General features: G+C 35.0%; 1 protein-coding gene and 1 long non-coding RNA gene across 3 annotated transcripts; one reads left to right on the forward strand and one right to left on the reverse strand.

Annotated features, from left to right (window-relative positions):
* Window positions 1-2,626: 2,626 nt before the first annotated feature.
* Window positions 2,627-10,811, reverse strand: LOC139509567 (uncharacterized). 2 transcript variants are annotated; one of them, XR_011661744.1, is made up of 5 exons: window positions 10,477-10,811; window positions 8,822-8,961; window positions 7,509-7,722; window positions 4,060-4,199; window positions 2,627-2,959 (listed from the first exon to the last, which is right to left on the reverse strand). It is a non-coding gene; the product is annotated as an uncharacterized lncRNA (long non-coding RNA). The 2 variants fall into 2 exon arrangements; XR_011661745.1 differs by lacking the exon at window positions 10,477-10,811 and adding an exon at window positions 9,244-9,484.
* A 1,938-nt stretch (window positions 10,812-12,749) lies between these two features.
* Window positions 12,750-13,484, forward strand: LOC139509566 (uncharacterized; the record flags this gene model as incomplete). Its single annotated transcript, XM_071296183.1, is given in 1 exon segment — window positions 12,750-13,484. A coding segment is annotated over 1 exon segment (627 nt), but the record flags the coding sequence as incomplete, so codon positions are not given.
* Window positions 13,485-18,829: the final 5,345 nt, after the last annotated feature.

An 18,829-nucleotide genomic window follows, 5' to 3' on the forward strand; every position in this document is an offset into this window, starting at 1 on the left:
GGGCCACCCAAATATTAAAAAAAGAATCTAAAGTTGTTGTACAGTAGTTTCCAAATTTCTTTTCCTTTTTTCCTCCCATTCTGATAACAAAATATATTTTTTTTGCCCGCCCCAGAAAAAAAAGAATTTAAATTAAAAGTATAGAAGTACCCGATAATCATTTTACCCAAATTATTATTGTCCATTTTCAACTCCACTCTGCATGGAGGGAGGGGATCTGGGTGGCCCAAGCAGGAACTGGTTGAAACGCATGACTGCCGGCTGTTGTTGAAACCATGAGGTTCCAACGACAGATGTTCGACAGTAATGCATTTCGAATTGTGGCACAGGTGCGAAACATCATCAGTTTTATCAATAATGATATTCTGATGATGCACCATGTAGGCAAGCCTGTGCACATGCATTTGTCTCCACCCCCTGGCATCTGGAAATTTACAATTAATAACTCCATATTTGCCATTAGGTGTACATAAACCTGTCCAAATTTGACACTGCCCATTATAGCCAGGGGCAGAGCTTTCTGTTAATTTCTGACTATATTTCAAAAAAAATGCATCCATTTTGAAGATGTGATGTTTTGTAAGACAATAGAGTAGTAATATATTATTAAAATATAAAAAGGGTCCAACATTATTGACAGAAAGGGCTGAAACTGGGGTCAAAGGGCTTTTAGTGCATCAAAATGGCCAAAAATGCCTTAAATTGCATAATATTGCCAGTTTAAAAATTAAAATTGATTAAAATTACAATAAAACAATAATATTTATCATTTGAAGTGACTTTCTGCCAAAAAAGTTGGCCCTTTCTTCATTTTCAAGAATTTGGGTATCAGCCTCTTAGGCCACAGACCACAATTAATTCCTCTATTAGTTCTTTATAACTTTTTATCACATTAAAAAATTTGCACCATGCACTTTTGTCCAATCTTTTGTGTGTGTAATGTATAGTACCTGTCCAAAAGTATATCCAAAATTCAGAAAGATTGAAGCAATCACTTTTACAAAATTAGCCAATACACATCCCTACCCCTATTGACAAGTCAAGAGATGTTCCGAAAACTGTAAATATCACCTTTTTGCACTTAGCCTAATCACTCTTTCCATATCAAAATAAGTTAAAATACAACATCCAAAAGTTTATTTCTCCTATCTTCTTTCATTTCCAACCCATAAAAACTAAATAATCAATGAGAAAGGCAAAGAAAAAAAATAAAGAAAGAATACACCTTAATTAAAGGGAACTATATTCGTGAACAACGAAAAGTAGGGTCATTAATTGTGGTCTTGGGCCATCTACTACAGTCGCGTGACAGTTTATATAATCACGCGAGATCTTCAGCTGTTGTTCGCCATTGCTCTTTTTTGAACATCTAAAATATACCATGCTTGTGTGCAGTGTGCATGTTATGTGTTAGATGTTAGTAATGATTAATAACCCTTTGATTTTAAAACCATTGCATGTTTTCATGCAATCTGACAATTACATGAGTAATTGACACCAATTGTTTATTTCAACACCTGTTTTATTCAAATTTCTGTTCAATTTAAATCATTTAATGATGTAACAGTACACATGTGTATTATTGTGACGTCAGAATTAAGAAACAGACAGGCGTATTATAGAATCAATAACCTTTTTATAAAATGTTACCTCAAAAGTGTTTTTGATGTGTGTACATTCTTGAAATTACATACGCGACAGTACTTTTCAGTTGTTTCGCTGGTTGATATAGTCCAGTAGGGTTTTGGTGCTTCTCGCTTTGATTTACATAAGAGTTAGGTAAAATTTATAGGAATTTTATGGCAGAAAATTTACAAAACATGTATCTACTAGGAAAAGTTAAAGTTTAATAACTTTCTTGTTAAACAAGATATTTTAAAAAAGTAAGGTATCTGTAGCAGCTAAATGGCTAAATTTCAAGAATTTGAAAGAAAATTTTTAAAAAATCATGTTTTTTTAAATAAAAATTGGGTTTTTTCAAAAATTCTTGTATTTTTAGCTAAATTAAATTAAATAAAATTCCTTTAAAAATACTTAAATACAAAACTCACTTTCAAAACTTATCTTAAAAATAAGCTTATCTTATCTTTAATAAGTAAAATATAACTCAAACAATAATTAGACAAAATTCACAGGTACTTGACCTGTTTACCTGAGGTACCAATATTCATGTGAAACACCAGGTTATGTTACATGTAATAAAAATTTCAAACTAGTGTAATTTCTTTATTCCTTGAAATATCACATTCAAATAAACTTTTTAGTGAAGTTTAACTATTTGTTTATTTTTATCAATAAAGAGATTTAAATATTTTAAAAGATTTTTGTAAGAATTTTTTTTTATTAAAAAATACATCCACATGATCAAATTTGACAACAAAAAATTATTTAAAAAGTTAATTGAAAACATCCAATATGCTTTCTTGTTAAATTGATTACTCAATAAATTATTAAGAAACATATTTTCATAGATTTGATCAAACAATCTTAATCTGGACCCCTGAAAATGAAATAATTGGCTCAACTGGATACTGTTAAGAAAACACTTAATTTAGAGTTGCCTCAGAAGGTGGTCTCTGTAACACCATACCACATATTGCATCAAAGAACAAATATGTACATCAAAGCAGATATTGTACACCATTTTATTATAAATATCAGGGTGTCCAAATTTTATGCCATTAGTCCAAGTTGGGATATAACTGATCCAATTTAATTTTTCAAAATGTTCACTAAAGGTCATACCAAGAAATGGTCAAAGAAAGACAACTCTCCAAGAAATCCTGGATGCTTCCAAGCAGGCAAACCCAGTGGTAGAAGCAGAAGCCAGGCGTCAATACAGATCCCTGAATCAGCTAGTGCAAGTACTTCCTATGTGCGGCAAACTTTTAAATCTTCTGACTGCAAAATGGAGACGACTGGTAACATCTGTACACTTCGACCGCTCGATAATGCTGACCTGAAAAGAGAAGAAAATAAAGAATTACATTCTGGCATGAGGTGGATAGACAGTCAACTAAATATAAGCTTGATCAACACTAATATTAATAAGCACCAAGTGGACTCACCATCCTGTCCTATGTTTATTGCTGACTATTATGAACAGAAAAAGTGGGGAACTTGCTGGCAGTTTACCTTAAAATGCCTAGCCTGTGGTTTTATTGGAGACAGAATGAAGATGTACAAGGAAATAGCTAATGGCAAACCAGGACCCCAACCCAGGACAACCAAATGTAGCCCTAGCATCTGCTTTGCAGGACTGTCCAATTGGAAATACAACAGTGCAGCAACTACTTGCAGGAATAGACACACCACCACCATGTAGAAGCAGTATGCAACGCACATCCAGCAGAGTAGCAGCTGAAATGGTCAAGCTGAACAAAACAGACATGGCACAGAAACTGGAACTTGTAAAAGAAGTGAACAGGAGGCGAGGTGTCCCAGAAAATGAAATTAACATAACTGTGGATGCACGATACAACAGCAACACAATAGTTAGTAAAAAGAAGCCTGGTCAGAATGCGACTCAAGTTTTTGCATTGGGAATAGAAACAATAACAGATAGAAAGTTTATTGTAGCTGCTGTTGTACAGAATAAGATGTGTTGGAAAGGGGCATGGCTTAGAGGGAAAGGCTTTCCAATAGAATGTCCTGGTCATGAAGAATGTACAGCAAATTTATACAGAGCTGCTGCCCTGTCAGAGTATGAGCTGGGAAAAGAGATGGGAAACCAGATAGGACTCCAGAAATGTCTGGTACGGTATGTGACCACAGATGGAGATGGACGTTCAGCTAAAGGTATTGAAGAAGCCCTTGCAGCTGTGGAACCAATGTGGAAAGTAGAAAGACTGGCAGACCATGTACATTTGGGACAGTCTCAATTCAGGGCCTCTTTGCGAGCTCAATACAGCCCGGGAATGTTCCATGGTAAAACCAAAGAGGAAAATAAACAACTTAAGACGGTATTTAGCAAAGATCTAAAGTGCAGATGCTCCATGATACTAAAGAAGCTGATGGAGAAATATGACAAAAACATTAATGAAATAAGCAAAGACTTACCAAAAGTGCTCGATGCTACCCTCCGCTGCTATGATGGTGATTGCACTCAGTGTCCTGAATATTCCATTGTCTGCAAAGGTGATGATGCACTCAACTGGTGGAGTCGTTCACATTACTTGTCAACATACCAGATCACTGCCCTGCAAATGGATAAAACAGATAAATTTTTACTTCAAGAAATCCTGAAATGAAATTAACTACAGAAGCTGTTGAAAGCATGAAACTTTATGACAATACCAACAAAAATGAAGGAGTTCATAGAGCACTGAGTGTAAATTTGCCCAAAAATGTTATTTACTCCAAAAATATGGAAGGACGACTTGCTTCAGGAGTACATAGAAACAACAACATGCCGGGAACCTCAACACAACTTAAATGTACGAATCTAGGAGTAGAACTTTCAGAACGAAGTAAACGTTACCTCAAGAAAATGGACACTGACTTTACATATAACCAAGATTATATACTAAGACCGGAAGTTCAAAAAAGGAGATTACAGCAGAATGCAGAAAGGCTTGCAGAGCACAAGACATGGAGAGAACTGAATAAAAAGCACGACTATTACTGCAAAGGTCAACTAGATCCACAGCCTGCCTTACAGTTCCAGGACCACGACAGCTACTGCAAACCAAAACTTCCAAGACCTGCTGCAGACTGAGATACCAGAACCACCAGCCAACAGAATCATAAAAGGTCCTTTTAAGGGCCACCCAAATATTAAAAAAAGAATCTAAAGTTGTTGTACAGTAGTTTCCCAAATTTCTTTTCCTTTTTTCCTCCCATTCTGATAACAAAATATATTTTTTTTGCCCGCCCCAGAAAAAAAAGAATTTAAATTAAAAGTATAGAAGTACCCGATAATCATTTTACCCAAATTATTATTGTCCATTTTCAACTCCACTCTGCATGGAGGGAGGGGATCTGGGTGGCCCAAGCAGGAACTGGTTGAAACGCATGACTGCCGGCTGTTGTTGAAACCATGAGGTTCCAACGACAGATGTTCGACAGTAATGCATTTCGAATTGTGGCACAGGTGCGAAACATCATCAGTTTTATCAATAATGATATTCTGATGATGCACCATGTAGGCAAGCCTGTGCACATGCATTTGTCTCCACCCCCTGGCATCTGGAAATTTACAATTAATAACTCCATATTTGCCATTAGGTGTACATAAACCTGTCCAAATTTGACACTGCCCATTATAGCCAGGGGCAGAGCTTTCTGTTAATTTCTGACTATATTTCAAAAAAAATGCATCCATTTTGAAGATGTGATGTTTTGTAAGACAATAGAGTAGTAATATATTATTAAAATATAAAAAGGGTCCAACATTATTGACAGAAAGGGCTGAAACTGGGGTCAAAGGGCTTTTAGTGCATCAAAATGGCCAAAAATGCCTTAAATTGCATAATATTGCCAGTTTAAAAATTAAAATTGATTAAAATTACAATAAAACAATAATATTTATCATTTGAAGTGACTTTCTGCCAAAAAAGTTGGCCCTTTCTTCATTTTCAAGAATTTGGGTATCAGCCTCTTAGGCCACAGACCACAATTAATTCCTCTATTAGTTCTTTATAACTTTTTATCACATTAAAAAATTTGCACCATGCACTTTTGTCCAATCTTTTGTGTGTGTAATGTATAGTACCTGTCCAAAAGTATATCCAAAATTCAGAAAGATTGAAGCAATCACTTTTACAAAATTAGCCAATACACATCCCTACCCCTATTGACAAGTCAAGAGATGTTCCGAAAACTGTAAATATCACCTTTTTGCACTTAGCCTAATCACTCTTTCCATATCAAAATAAGTTAAAATACAACATCCAAAAGTTTATTTCTCCTATCTTCTTTCATTTCCAACCCATAAAAACTAAATAATCAATGAGAAAGGCAAAGAAAAAAAATAAAGAAAGAATACACCTTAATTAAAGGGAACTATATTCGTGAACAACGAAAAGTAGGGTCATTAATTGTGGTCTTGGGCCATCTACTACAGTCGCGTGACAGTTTATATAATCACGCGAGATCTTCAGCTGTTGTTCGCCATTGCTCTTTTTTTGAACATCTAAAATATACCATGCTTGTGTGCAGTGTGCATGTTATGTGTTAGATGTTAGTAATGATTAATAACCCTTTGATTTTAAAACCATTGCATGTTTTCATGCAATCTGACAATTACATGAGTAATTGACACCAATTGTTTATTTCAACACCTGTTTTATTCAAATTTCTGTTCAATTTAAATCATTTAATGATGTAACAGTACACATGTGTATTATTGTGACGTCAGAATTAAGAAACAGACAGGCGTATTATAGAATCAATAACCTTTTTATAAAATGTTACCTCAAAAGTGTTTTTGATGTGTGTACATTCTTGAAATTACATACGCGACAGTACTTTTCAGTTGTTTCGCTGGTTGATATAGTCCAGTAGGGTTTTGGTGCTTCTCGCTTTGAATTTACATAAGAGTTAGGTAAAATTTATAGGAATTTTATGGCAGAAAATTTACAAAACATGTATCTACTAGGAAAAGTTAAAGTTTAATAACTTTCTTGTTAAACAAGATATTTTAAAAAAGTAAGGTATCTGTAGCAGCTAAATGGCTAAATTTCAAGAATTTGAAAGAAAATTTTTAAAAATCATGTTTTTTTAAATAAAAATTGGGTTTTTTCAAAAATTCTTGTATTTTTAGCTAAATTAAATTAAATAAAATTCCTTTAAAAATACTTAAATACAAAACTCACTTTCAAAACTTATCTTAAAAATAAGCTTATCTTATCTTTAATAAGTAAAATATAACTCAAACAATAATTAGACAAAATTCACAGGTACTTGACCTGTTTACCTGAGGTACCAATATTCATGTGAAACACCAGGTTATGTTACATGTAATAAAAATTTCAAACTAGTGTAATTTCTTTATTCCTTGAAATATCACATTCAAATAAACTTTTTAGTGAAGTTTAACTATTTGTTTATTTTTATCAATAAAGAGATTTAAATATTTTAAAAGATTTTTGTAAGAATTTTTTTTTATTAAAAAATACATCCACATGATCAAATTTGACAACAAAAATTATTTAAAAAGTTAATTGAAAACATCCAATATGCTTTCTTGTTAAATTGATTACTCAATAAATTATTAAGAAACATATTTTCATAGATTTGATCAAACAATCTTAATCTGGACCCCTGAAAATGAAATAATTGGCTCAACTGGATACTGTTAAGAAAACACTTAATTTAGAGTTGCCTCAGAAGGTGGTCTCTGTAACACCATACCACATATTGCATCAAAGAACAAATATGTACATCAAAGCAGATATTGTACACCATTTTATTATAAATATCAGGGTGTCCAAATTTTATGCCATTAGTCCAAGTTGGGATATAACTGATCCAATTTAATTTTTCAAAATGTTCACTAAAGGTCATACCAAGAAATGGTCAAAGAAAGACAACTCTCCAAGAAATCCTGGATGCTTCCAAGCAGGCAAACCCAGTGGTAGAAGCAGAAGCCAGGCGTCAATACAGATCCCTGAATCAGCTAGTGCAAGTACTTCCTATGTGCGGCAAACTTTTAAATCTTCTGACTGCAAAATGGAGACGACTGGTAACATCTGTACACTTCGACCGCTCGATAATGCTGACCTGAAAAGAGAAGAAAATAAAGAATTACATTCTGGCATGAGGTGGATAGACAGTCAACTAAATATAAGCTTGATCAACACTAATATTAATAAGCACCAAGTGGACTCACCATCCTGTCCTATGTTTATTGCTGACTATTATGAACAGAAAAAGTGGGGAACTTGCTGGCAGTTTACCTTAAAATGCCTAGCCTGTGGTTTTATTGGAGACAGAATGAAGATGTACAAGGAAATAGCTAATGGCAAACCAGGACCCAACCCAGGACAACCAAATGTAGCCCTAGCATCTGCTTTGCAGGACTGTCCAATTGGAAATACAACAGTGCAGCAACTACTTGCAGGAATAGACACACCACCACCATGTAGAAGCAGTATGCAACGCACATCCAGCAGAGTAGCAGCTGAAATGGTCAAGCTGAACAAAACAGACATGGCACAGAAACTGGAACTTGTAAAAGAAGTGAACAGGAGGCGAGGTGTCCCAGAAAATGAAATTAACATAACTGTGGATGCACGATACAACAGCAACACAATAGTTAGTAAAAAGAAGCCTGGTCAGAATGCGACTCAAGTTTTTGCATTGGGAATAGAAACAATAACAGATAGAAAGTTTATTGTAGCTGCTGTTGTACAGAATAAGATGTGTTGGAAAGGGGCATGGCTTAGAGGGAAAGGCTTTCCAATAGAATGTCCTGGTCATGAAGAATGTACAGCAAATTTATACAGAGCTGCTGCCCTGTCAGAGTATGAGCTGGGAAAAGAGATGGGAAACCAGATAGGACTCCAGAAATGTCTGGTACGGTATGTGACCACAGATGGAGATGGACGTTCAGCTAAAGGTATTGAAGAAGCCCTTGCAGCTGTGGAACCAATGTGGAAAGTAGAAAGACTGGCAGACCATGTACATTTGGGACAGTCTCAATTCAGGGCCTCTTTGCGAGCTCAATACAGCCCGGGAATGTTCCATGGTAAAACCAAAGAGGAAAATAAACAACTTAAGACGGTATTTAGCAAAGATCTAAAGTGCAGATGCTCCATGATACTAAAGAAGCTGATGGAGAAATATGACAAAAACATTAATGAAATAAGCAAAGACTTACCAAAAGTGCTCGATGCTACCCTCCGCTGCTATGATGGTGATTGCACTCAGTGTCCTGAATATTCCATTGTCTGCAAAGGTGATGATGCACTCAACTGGTGGAGTCGTTCACATTACTTGTCAACATACCAGATCACTGCCCTGCAAATGGATAAAACAGATAAATTTTTACTTCAAGAAATCCTGAAAATGAAATTAACTACAGAAGCTGTTGAAAGCATGAAACTTTATGACAATACCAACAAAAATGAAGGAGTTCATAGAGCACTGAGTGTAAATTTGCCCAAAAATGTTATTTACTCCAAAAATATGGAAGGACGACTTGCTTCAGGAGTACATAGAAACAACAACATGCCGGGAACCTCAACACAACTTAAATGTACGAATCTAGGAGTAGAACTTTCAGAACGAAGTAAACGTTACCTCAAGAAAATGGACACTGACTTTACATATAACCAAGATTATATACTAAGACCGGAAGTTCAAAAAAGGAGATTACAGCAGAATGCAGAAAGGCTTGCAGAGCACAAGACATGGAGAGAACTGAATAAAAAGCACGACTATTACTGCAAAGGTCAACTAGATCCACAGCCTGCCTTACAGTTCCAGGACCACGACAGCTACTGCAAACCAAAACTTCCAAGACCTGCTGCAGACTGAGATACCAGAACCACCAGCCAACAGAATCATAAAAGGTCCCTTTTAAGGGCCACCCAAATATTAAAAAAAGAATCTAAAGTTGTTGTACAGTAGTTTCCAAATTTCTTTTCCTTTTTTCCTCCCATTCTGATAACAAAATATATTTTTTTTGCCCGCCCCAGAAAAAAAAGAATTTAAATTAAAAGTATAGAAGTACCCGATAATCATTTTACCCAAATTATTATTGTCCATTTTCAACTCCACTCTGCATGGAGGGAGGGGATCTGGGTGGCCCAAGCAGGAACTGGTTGAAACGCATGACTGCCGGCTGTTGTTGAAACCATGAGGTTCCAACGACAGATGTTCGACAGTAATGCATTTCGAATTGTGGCACAGGTGCGAAACATCATCAGTTTTATCAATAATGATATTCTGATGATGCACCATGTAGGCAAGCCTGTGCACATGCATTTGTCTCCACCCCCTGGCATCTGGAAATTTACAATTAATAACTCCATATTTGCCATTAGGTGTACATAAACCTGTCCAAATTTGACACTGCCCATTATAGCCAGGGGCAGAGCTTTCTGTTAATTTCTGACTATATTTCAAAAAAAATGCATCCATTTTGAAGATGTGATGTTTTGTAAGACAATAGAGTAGTAATATATTATTAAAATATAAAAAGGGTCCAACATTATTGACAGAAAGGGCTGAAACTGGGGTCAAAGGGCTTTTAGTGCATCAAAATGGCCAAAAATGCCTTAAATTGCATAATATTGCCAGTTTAAAAATTAAAATTGATTAAAATTACAATAAAACAATAATATTTATCATTTGAAGTGACTTTCTGCCAAAAAAGTTGGCCCTTTCTTCATTTTCAAGAATTTGGGTATCAGCCTCTTAGGCCACAGACCACAATTAATTCCTCTATTAGTTCTTTATAACTTTTTATCACATTAAAAAATTTGCACCATGCACTTTTGTCCAATCTTTTGTGTGTGTAATGTATAGTACCTGTCCAAAAGTATATCCAAAATTCAGAAAGATTGAAGCAATCACTTTTACAAAATTAGCCAATACACATCCCTACCCCTATTGACAAGTCAAGAGATGTTCCGAAAACTGTAAATATCACCTTTTTGCACTTAGCCTAATCACTCTTTCCATATCAAAATAAGTTAAAATACAACATCCAAAAGTTTATTTCTCCTATCTTCTTTCATTTCCAACCCATAAAAACTAAATAATCAATGAGAAAGGCAAAGAAAAAAAATAAAGAAAGAATACACCTTAATTAAAGGGAACTATATTCGTGAACAACGAAAAGTAGGGTCATTAATTGTGGTCTTGGGCCATCTACTACAGTCGCGTGACAGTTTATATAATCACGCGAGATCTTCAGCTGTTGTTCGCCATTGCTCTTTTTTTGAACATCTAAAATATACCATGCTTGTGTGCAGTGTGCATGTTATGTGTTAGATGTTAGTAATGATTAATAACCCTTTGATTTTAAAACCATTGCATGTTTTCATGCAATCTGACAATTACATGAGTAATTGACACCAATTGTTTATTTCAACACCTGTTTTATTCAAATTTCTGTTCAATTTAAATCATTTAATGATGTAACAGTACACATGTGTATTATTGTGACGTCAGAATTAAGAAACAGACAGGCGTATTATAGAATCAATAACCTTTTTATAAAATGTTACCTCAAAAGTGTTTTTGATGTGTGTACATTCTTGAAATTACATACGCGACAGTACTTTTCAGTTGTTTCGCTGGTTGATATAGTCCAGTAGGGTTTTGGTGCTTCTCGCTTTGAATTTACATAAGAGTTAGGTAAAATTTATAGGAATTTTATGGCAGAAAATTTACAAAACATGTATCTACTAGGAAAAGTTAAAGTTTAATAACTTTCTTGTTAAACAAGATATTTTAAAAAAGTAAGGTATCTGTAGCAGCTAAATGGCTAAATTTCAAGAATTTGAAAGAAAATTTTTAAAAAATCATGTTTTTTTAAATAAAAATTGGGTTTTTTCAAAAATTCTTGTATTTTTAGCTAAATTAAATTAAATAAAATTCCTTTAAAAATACTTAAATACAAAACTCACTTTCAAAACTTATCTTAAAAATAAGCTTATCTTATCTTTAATAAGTAAAATATAACTCAAACAATAATTAGACAAAATTCACAGGTACTTGACCTGTTTACCTGAGGTACCAATATTCATGTGAAACACCAGGTTATGTTACATGTAATAAAAATTTCAAACTAGTGTAATTTCTTTATTCCTTGAAATATCACATTCAAATAAACTTTTTAGTGAAGTTTAACTATTTGTTTATTTTTATCAATAAAGAGATTTAAATATTTAAAAGATTTTTGTAAGAATTTTTTTTTATTAAAAAATACATCCACATGATCAAATTTGACAACAAAAATTATTTAAAAAGTTAATTGAAAACATCCAATATGCTTTCTTGTTAAATTGATTACTCAATAAATTATTAAGAAACATATTTTCATAGATTTGATCAAACAATCTTAATCTGGACCCCTGAAAATGAAATAATTGGCTCAACTGGATACTGTTAAGAAAACACTTAATTTAGAGTTGCCTCAGAAGGTGGTCTCTGTAACACCATACCACATATTGCATCAAAGAACAAATATGTACATCAAAGCAGATATTGTACACCATTTTATTATAAATATCAGGGTGTCCAAATTTTATGCCATTAGTCCAAGTTGGGATATAACTGATCCAATTTAATTTTTCAAAATGTTCACTAAAGGTCATACCAAGAAATGGTCAAAGAAAGACAACTCTCCAAGAAATCCTGGATGCTTCCAAGCAGGCAAACCCAGTGGTAGAAGCAGAAGCCAGGCGTCAATACAGATCCCTGAATCAGCTAGTGCAAGTACTTCCTATGTGCGGCAAACTTTTAAATCTTCTGACTGCAAAATGGAGACGACTGGTAACATCTGTACACTTCGACCGCTCGATAATGCTGACCTGAAAAGAGAAGAAAATAAAGAATTACATTCTGGCATGAGGTGGATAGACAGTCAACTAAATATAAGCTTGATCAACACTAATATTAATAAGCACCAAGTGGACTCACCATCCTGTCCTATGTTTATTGCTGACTATTATGAACAGAAAAAGTGGGGAACTTGCTGGCAGTTTACCTTAAAATGCCTAGCCTGTGGTTTTATTGGAGACAGAATGAAGATGTACAAGGAAATAGCTAATGGCAAACCAGGACCCAACCCAGGACAACCAAATGTAGCCCTAGCATCTGCTTTGCAGGACTGTCCAATTGGAAATACAACAGTGCAGCAACTACTTGCAGGAATAGACACACCACCACCATGTAGAAGCAGTATGCAACGCACATCCAGCAGAGTAGCAGCTGAAATGGTCAAGCTGAACAAAACAGACATGGCACAGAAACTGGAACTTGTAAAAGAAGTGAACAGGAGGCGAGGTGTCCCAGAAAATGAAATTAACATAACTGTGGATGCACGATACAACAGCAACACAATAGTTAGTAAAAAGAAGCCTGGTCAGAATGCGACTCAAGTTTTTGCATTGGGAATAGAAACAATAACAGATAGAAAGTTTATTGTAGCTGCTGTTGTACAGAATAAGATGTGTTGGAAAGGGGCATGGCTTAGAGGGAAAGGCTTTCCAATAGAATGTCCTGGTCATGAAGAATGTACAGCAAATTTATACAGAGCTGCTGCCCTGTCAGAGTATGAGCTGGGAAAAGAGATGGGAAACCAGATAGGACTCCAGAAATGTCTGGTACGGTATGTGACCACAGATGGAGATGGACGTTCAGCTAAAGGTATTGAAGAAGCCCTTGCAGCTGTGGAACCAATGTGGAAAGTAGAAAGACTGGCAGACCATGTACATTTGGGACAGTCTCAATTCAGGGCCTCTTTGCGAGCTCAATACAGCCCGGGAATGTTCCATGGTAAAACCAAAGAGGAAAATAAACAACTTAAGACGGTATTTAGCAAAGATCTAAAGTGCAGATGCTCCATGATACTAAAGAAGCTGATGGAGAAATATGACAAAAACATTAATGAAATAAGCAAAGACTTACCAAAAGTGCTCGATGCTACCCTCCGCTGCTATGATGGTGATTGCACTCAGTGTCCTGAATATTCCATTGTCTGCAAAGGTGATGATGCACTCAACTGGTGGAGTCGTTCACATTACTTGTCAACATACCAGATCACTGCCCTGCAAATGGATAAAACAGATAAATTTTTACTTCAAGAAATCCTGAAAATGAAATTAACTACAGAAGCTGTTGAAAGCATGAAACTTTATGACAATACCAACAAAAATGAAGGAGTTCATAGAGCACTGAGTGTAAATTTGCCCAAAAATGTTATTTACTCCAAAAATATGGAAGGACGACTTGCTTCAGGAGTACATAGAAACAACAACATGCCGGGAACCTCAACACAACTTAAATGTACGAATCTAGGAGTAGAACTTTCAGAACGAAGTAAACGTTACCTCAAGAAAATGGGACACTGACTTTACATATAACCAAGATTATATACTAAGACCGGAAGTTCAAAAAAGGAGATTACAGCAGAATGCAGAAAGGCTTGCAGAGCACAAGACATGGAGAGAACTGAATAAAAAGCACGACTATTACTGCAAAGGTCAACTAGATCCACAGCCTGCCTTACAGTTCCAGGACCACGACAGCTACTGCAAACCAAAACTTCCAAGACCTGCTGCAGACTGAGATACCAGAACCACCAGCCAACAGAATCATAAAAGGTCCTTTTAAGGGCCACCCAAATATTAAAAAAAGAATCTAAAGTTGTTGTACAGTAGTTTCCAAATTTCTTTTCCTTTTTTCCTCCCATTCTGATAACAAAATATATTTTTTTTGCCCGCCCCAGAAAAAAAAGAATTTAAATTAAAAGTATAGAAGTACCCGATAATCATTTTACCCAAATTATTATTGTCCATTTTCAACTCCACTCTGCATGGAGGGAGGGGATCTGGGTGGCCCAAGCAGGAACTGGTTGAAACGCATGACTGCCGGCTGTTGTTGAAACCATGAGGTTCCAACGACAGATGTTCGACAGTAATGCATTTCGAATTGTGGCACAGGTGCGAAACATCATCAGTTTTATCAATAATGATATTCTGATGATGCACCATGTAGGCAAGCCTGTGCACATGCATTTGTCTCCACCCCCTGGCATCTGGAAATTTACAATTAATAACTCCATATTTGCCATTAGGTGTACATAAACCTGTCCAAATTTGACACTGCCCATTATAGCCAGGGGCAGAGCTTTCTGTTAATTTCTGACTATATTTCAAAAAAAATGCATCCATTTTGAAGATGTGATGTTTTGTAAGACAATAGAGTAGTAATATATTATTAAAATATAAAAAGGGGTCCAACATTATTGACAGAAAGGGCTGAAACTGGGGTCAAAGGGCTTTTAGTGCATCAAAATGGCCAAAAATGCCTTAAATTGCATAATATTGCCAGTTTAAAAATTAAAATTGATTAAAATTACAATAAAACAATAATATTTATCATTTGAAGTGACTTTCTGCCAAAAAAGTTGGCCCTTTCTTCATTTTCAAGAATTTGGGTATCAGCCTCTTAGGCCACAGACCACAATTAATTCCTCTATTAGTTCTTTATAACTTTTTATCACATTAAAAAATTTGCACCATGCACTTTTGTCCAATCTTTTGTGTGTGTAATGTATAGTACCTGTCCAAAAGTATATCCAAAATTCAGAAAGATTGAAGCAATCACTTTTACAAAATTAGCCAATACACATCCCTACCCCTATTGACAAGTCAAGAGATGTTCCGAAAACTGTAAATATCACCTTTTTGCACTTAGCCTAATCACTCTTTCCATATCAAAATAAGTTAAAATACAACATCCAAAAGTTTATTTCTCCTATCTTCTTTCATTTCCAACCCATAAAAACTAAATAATCAATGAGAAAGGCAAAGAAAAAAAATAAAGAAAGAATACACCTTAATTAAAGGGAACTATATTCGTGAACAACGAAAAGTAGGGTCATTAATTGTGGTCTTGGGCCATCTACTACAGTCGCGTGACAGTTTATATAATCACGCGAGATCTTCAGCTGTTGTTCGCCATTGCTCTTTTTTTGAACATCTAAAATATACCATGCTTGTGTGCAGTGTGCATGTTATGTGTTAGATGTTAGTAATGATTAATAACCCTTTGATTTTAAAACCATTGCATGTTTTCATGCAATCTGACAATTACATGAGTAATTGACACCAATTGTTTATTTCAACACCTGTTTTATTCAAATTTCTGTTCAATTTAAATCATTTAATGATGTAACAGTACACATGTGTATTATTGTGACGTCAGAATTAAGAAACAGACAGGCGTATTATAGAATCAATAACCTTTTTATAAAATGTTACCTCAAAAGTGTTTTTGATGTGTGTACATTCTTGAAATTACATACGCGACAGTACTTTTCAGTTGTTTCGCTGGTTGATATAGTCCAGTAGGGTTTTGGTGCTTCTCGCTTTGAATTTACATAAGAGTTAGGTAATTGTGTTGTTATAAATATTTGGCATAGACATTGTACATAACAGTAGCGGATCCAGGGGGGGTCCGCGGGTTGGATCCCCCTTTTGTTTTGGACGATCAATGCATTTGAATGGGAGCATGTTGTTGGAACCCCCACTTTATCCTGGGTTGGGACCCCCCCCACCCTTTTTTTCAAATGGCTGGCCGCCCCTGTTGTAACGTTTCAATGGGAATAATTTCCCGATTTGATTTCCCTAGAAGTTGTTTTACAAGCAGGGTAATGTCCATGTGGGCGACCATTTAATACTCTAAGGAAAACAAACTGACAATGTCATGGCAAAAAATACGAAAAACTACAGAAAGACAAATAACACTAAACAAAACATCTATACTATTAAACGAGAAGACCTCATTTTTGGTGTCGCTTCTCTCCTTTCCACAATAAATTAATCAACACGCCTCTGTGTCCTATAGGTACAGTACATAGTCGCATTTGTCATCCATTCATATATTTATTCAGATTGAGTTATTTTGGGAGAAAAACGAGAAAAAAGGCATCCGGATATTGTCCCGTCATTGGACAAAATTTTAAGTCAGATTAGACTTCCGGTTTGCGTTTTTCTGTATACTTTGAACATACATGTATATACAAAGAATAAAGTGTATTTTCAGAATTCTATCTGCTATCATTTTCAAGTTTACTATCCACGGCGGTTACAGAGTTTATTAAATAGAGAGGGTCTGTATACTATATCAATGACCACCATGGATCTTAGTAAACTTAAAATTGAAAGTAAATACACTATATTTATATAGTAATGAATGTTCATAATATACAGATAAGCGCTAAAAATATTCATGTGAACTTTTGATACCTTTTCTGAAATTCTCCAGTCATTAAATCTTTTACAAAATTCATTGATTACAAAAAAAGAAGATGTGTTATGATTGCCATGCTCAGACAACTCTCCACAAGACACCAATATGACACAGAAATTAACAACTACAGGTCACCGTACGACCTTCAACAACGAGCAAAGGCTTAAGCCCATACCGCATACTCAGCTTCAAAAGGACCCTAACTGACAATGTAAAACAATTCAAACCAGAAAACTAGCGGCCTTATTTATGTACAAAAAGTGAACGAAAAACAAATATGTAACACATAAACAAACGACAACCACTGAATTACAGGCTCCTTACTTAAATGTTCATAACATACTAAATGAAAAATATGTTCATATTGAAATTGATAGAAAACCAAAAATTGGGAATTTTGGAAATAAAGGAGGAGGGATAAAAAAAAAAAAAGCATTTTCCTGTCCCAAATAACCTATATATATATATGACTTAATTGTGATACTTTTGCTGAAATTCTCCAGTCATTCAATACTTTACAAAATTCTTCCAACAACACTTTACATACTTTAAACTACGCTCTGAATGCCCGCGATTTCGCGGGTGTGTTCTAGTATAATTTAAAACCGAAGACCGAATAACACGAACCCACAATAAAACCGGAGATGATACGTGGTGCTTCGGAAGTGTGAGCAGATCCTGCTCCACATGGAAATGCAAAATTTCTGTTCCAAGTTGGAATATATTCCAATATAGCTCGTTAGAAGATTGATTTATCTTAAAGTAATAAATATCAACTTCCAGTGACAAAGATCCATGCAAGTTCAGGAAGAGACCAATAATTACAAAAGGAGTATATTCTACAACATTGGTTCGACTGCAATGACATGAGGAACATTTGAAATGTCACTGGAATATTTAATATATTGGATAGGGACAGACATTTAGCCCTTCAACCGGCCACCTATCGACCTCCAAAGTGTTGGTGTATGGGTTCCTAATATACAGATAGCGTCTTACTATCGCTACACGTGTCATGGGCCCCAATCCTTCTTGTTGTCTTGGGGGACTATGAGATTGAAGTCACGCGTTTCGATCTAAATTTTATTCTACAGCCATTCAACACGCACATGCATGACAGACGAAGCTAACTGTTCGCCGCCGACTAACATAAAAAGAGTATCCAGTCCCGTAATATAACATAAACAGGCTAAATTATGTCCTACATTTCCGTAACCAGAGATACCAAATAGAGGTATATAACACACGAGGCATTGGATTTAACGTCCCCTTGTGACCTGACGTGGATTCGTATTTATACATCCCACTCAATAAAACAGAAGAAAACCAAAAGGACCATACTTTTCTAATTATTTTTATACAGTTACGTAGGCAGTTTAGGTATAAGGTATACGATACCACACACAGACAAATACACATTGCTAATTCCTAGAATTCAATGTGACAAATATATTGCCTTATCTATTTTAGAATAAATTGAAAACTTGTCTATTTCTGCACACAATTCTGACTAAACGCGGATGTAGGTAGCAAAATATTTTTGTTAATATCCATAAATAGTTAAAATATTAAACCTTACTAGGAAAAAACAGTAAATAAATTAAGTTTATCTAATAAATAAATATTAACATAAATCGAATTAAATACAAGATCTGTATATCCGGTTAGAAAGACATGTGTCTTAATGGGTTTTTTTTTTTGGAACTTAATAATAATCATGTTAGTCTTGAATCCAATTATCATTTTCAGAATCTAAATAAAAAATAAATGCATTCTGGGTATTATTTTCAAAAACGTACACCAAAACGTTATGATTGGTTTAAAACGTTCTAAACAATGGAAATCCATCCAATGACGTAACGTTATTTTCATCTTGGTGTACACGTCCGTGGAAATA

The sequence above is a fragment of the Mytilus edulis genome, unplaced genomic scaffold, assembly GCF_963676685.1.
Source record: "Mytilus edulis unplaced genomic scaffold, xbMytEdul2.2 SCAFFOLD_2008, whole genome shotgun sequence".
In the NCBI taxonomy this organism is placed as follows: domain Eukaryota; kingdom Metazoa; phylum Mollusca; class Bivalvia; order Mytilida; family Mytilidae; genus Mytilus; species Mytilus edulis.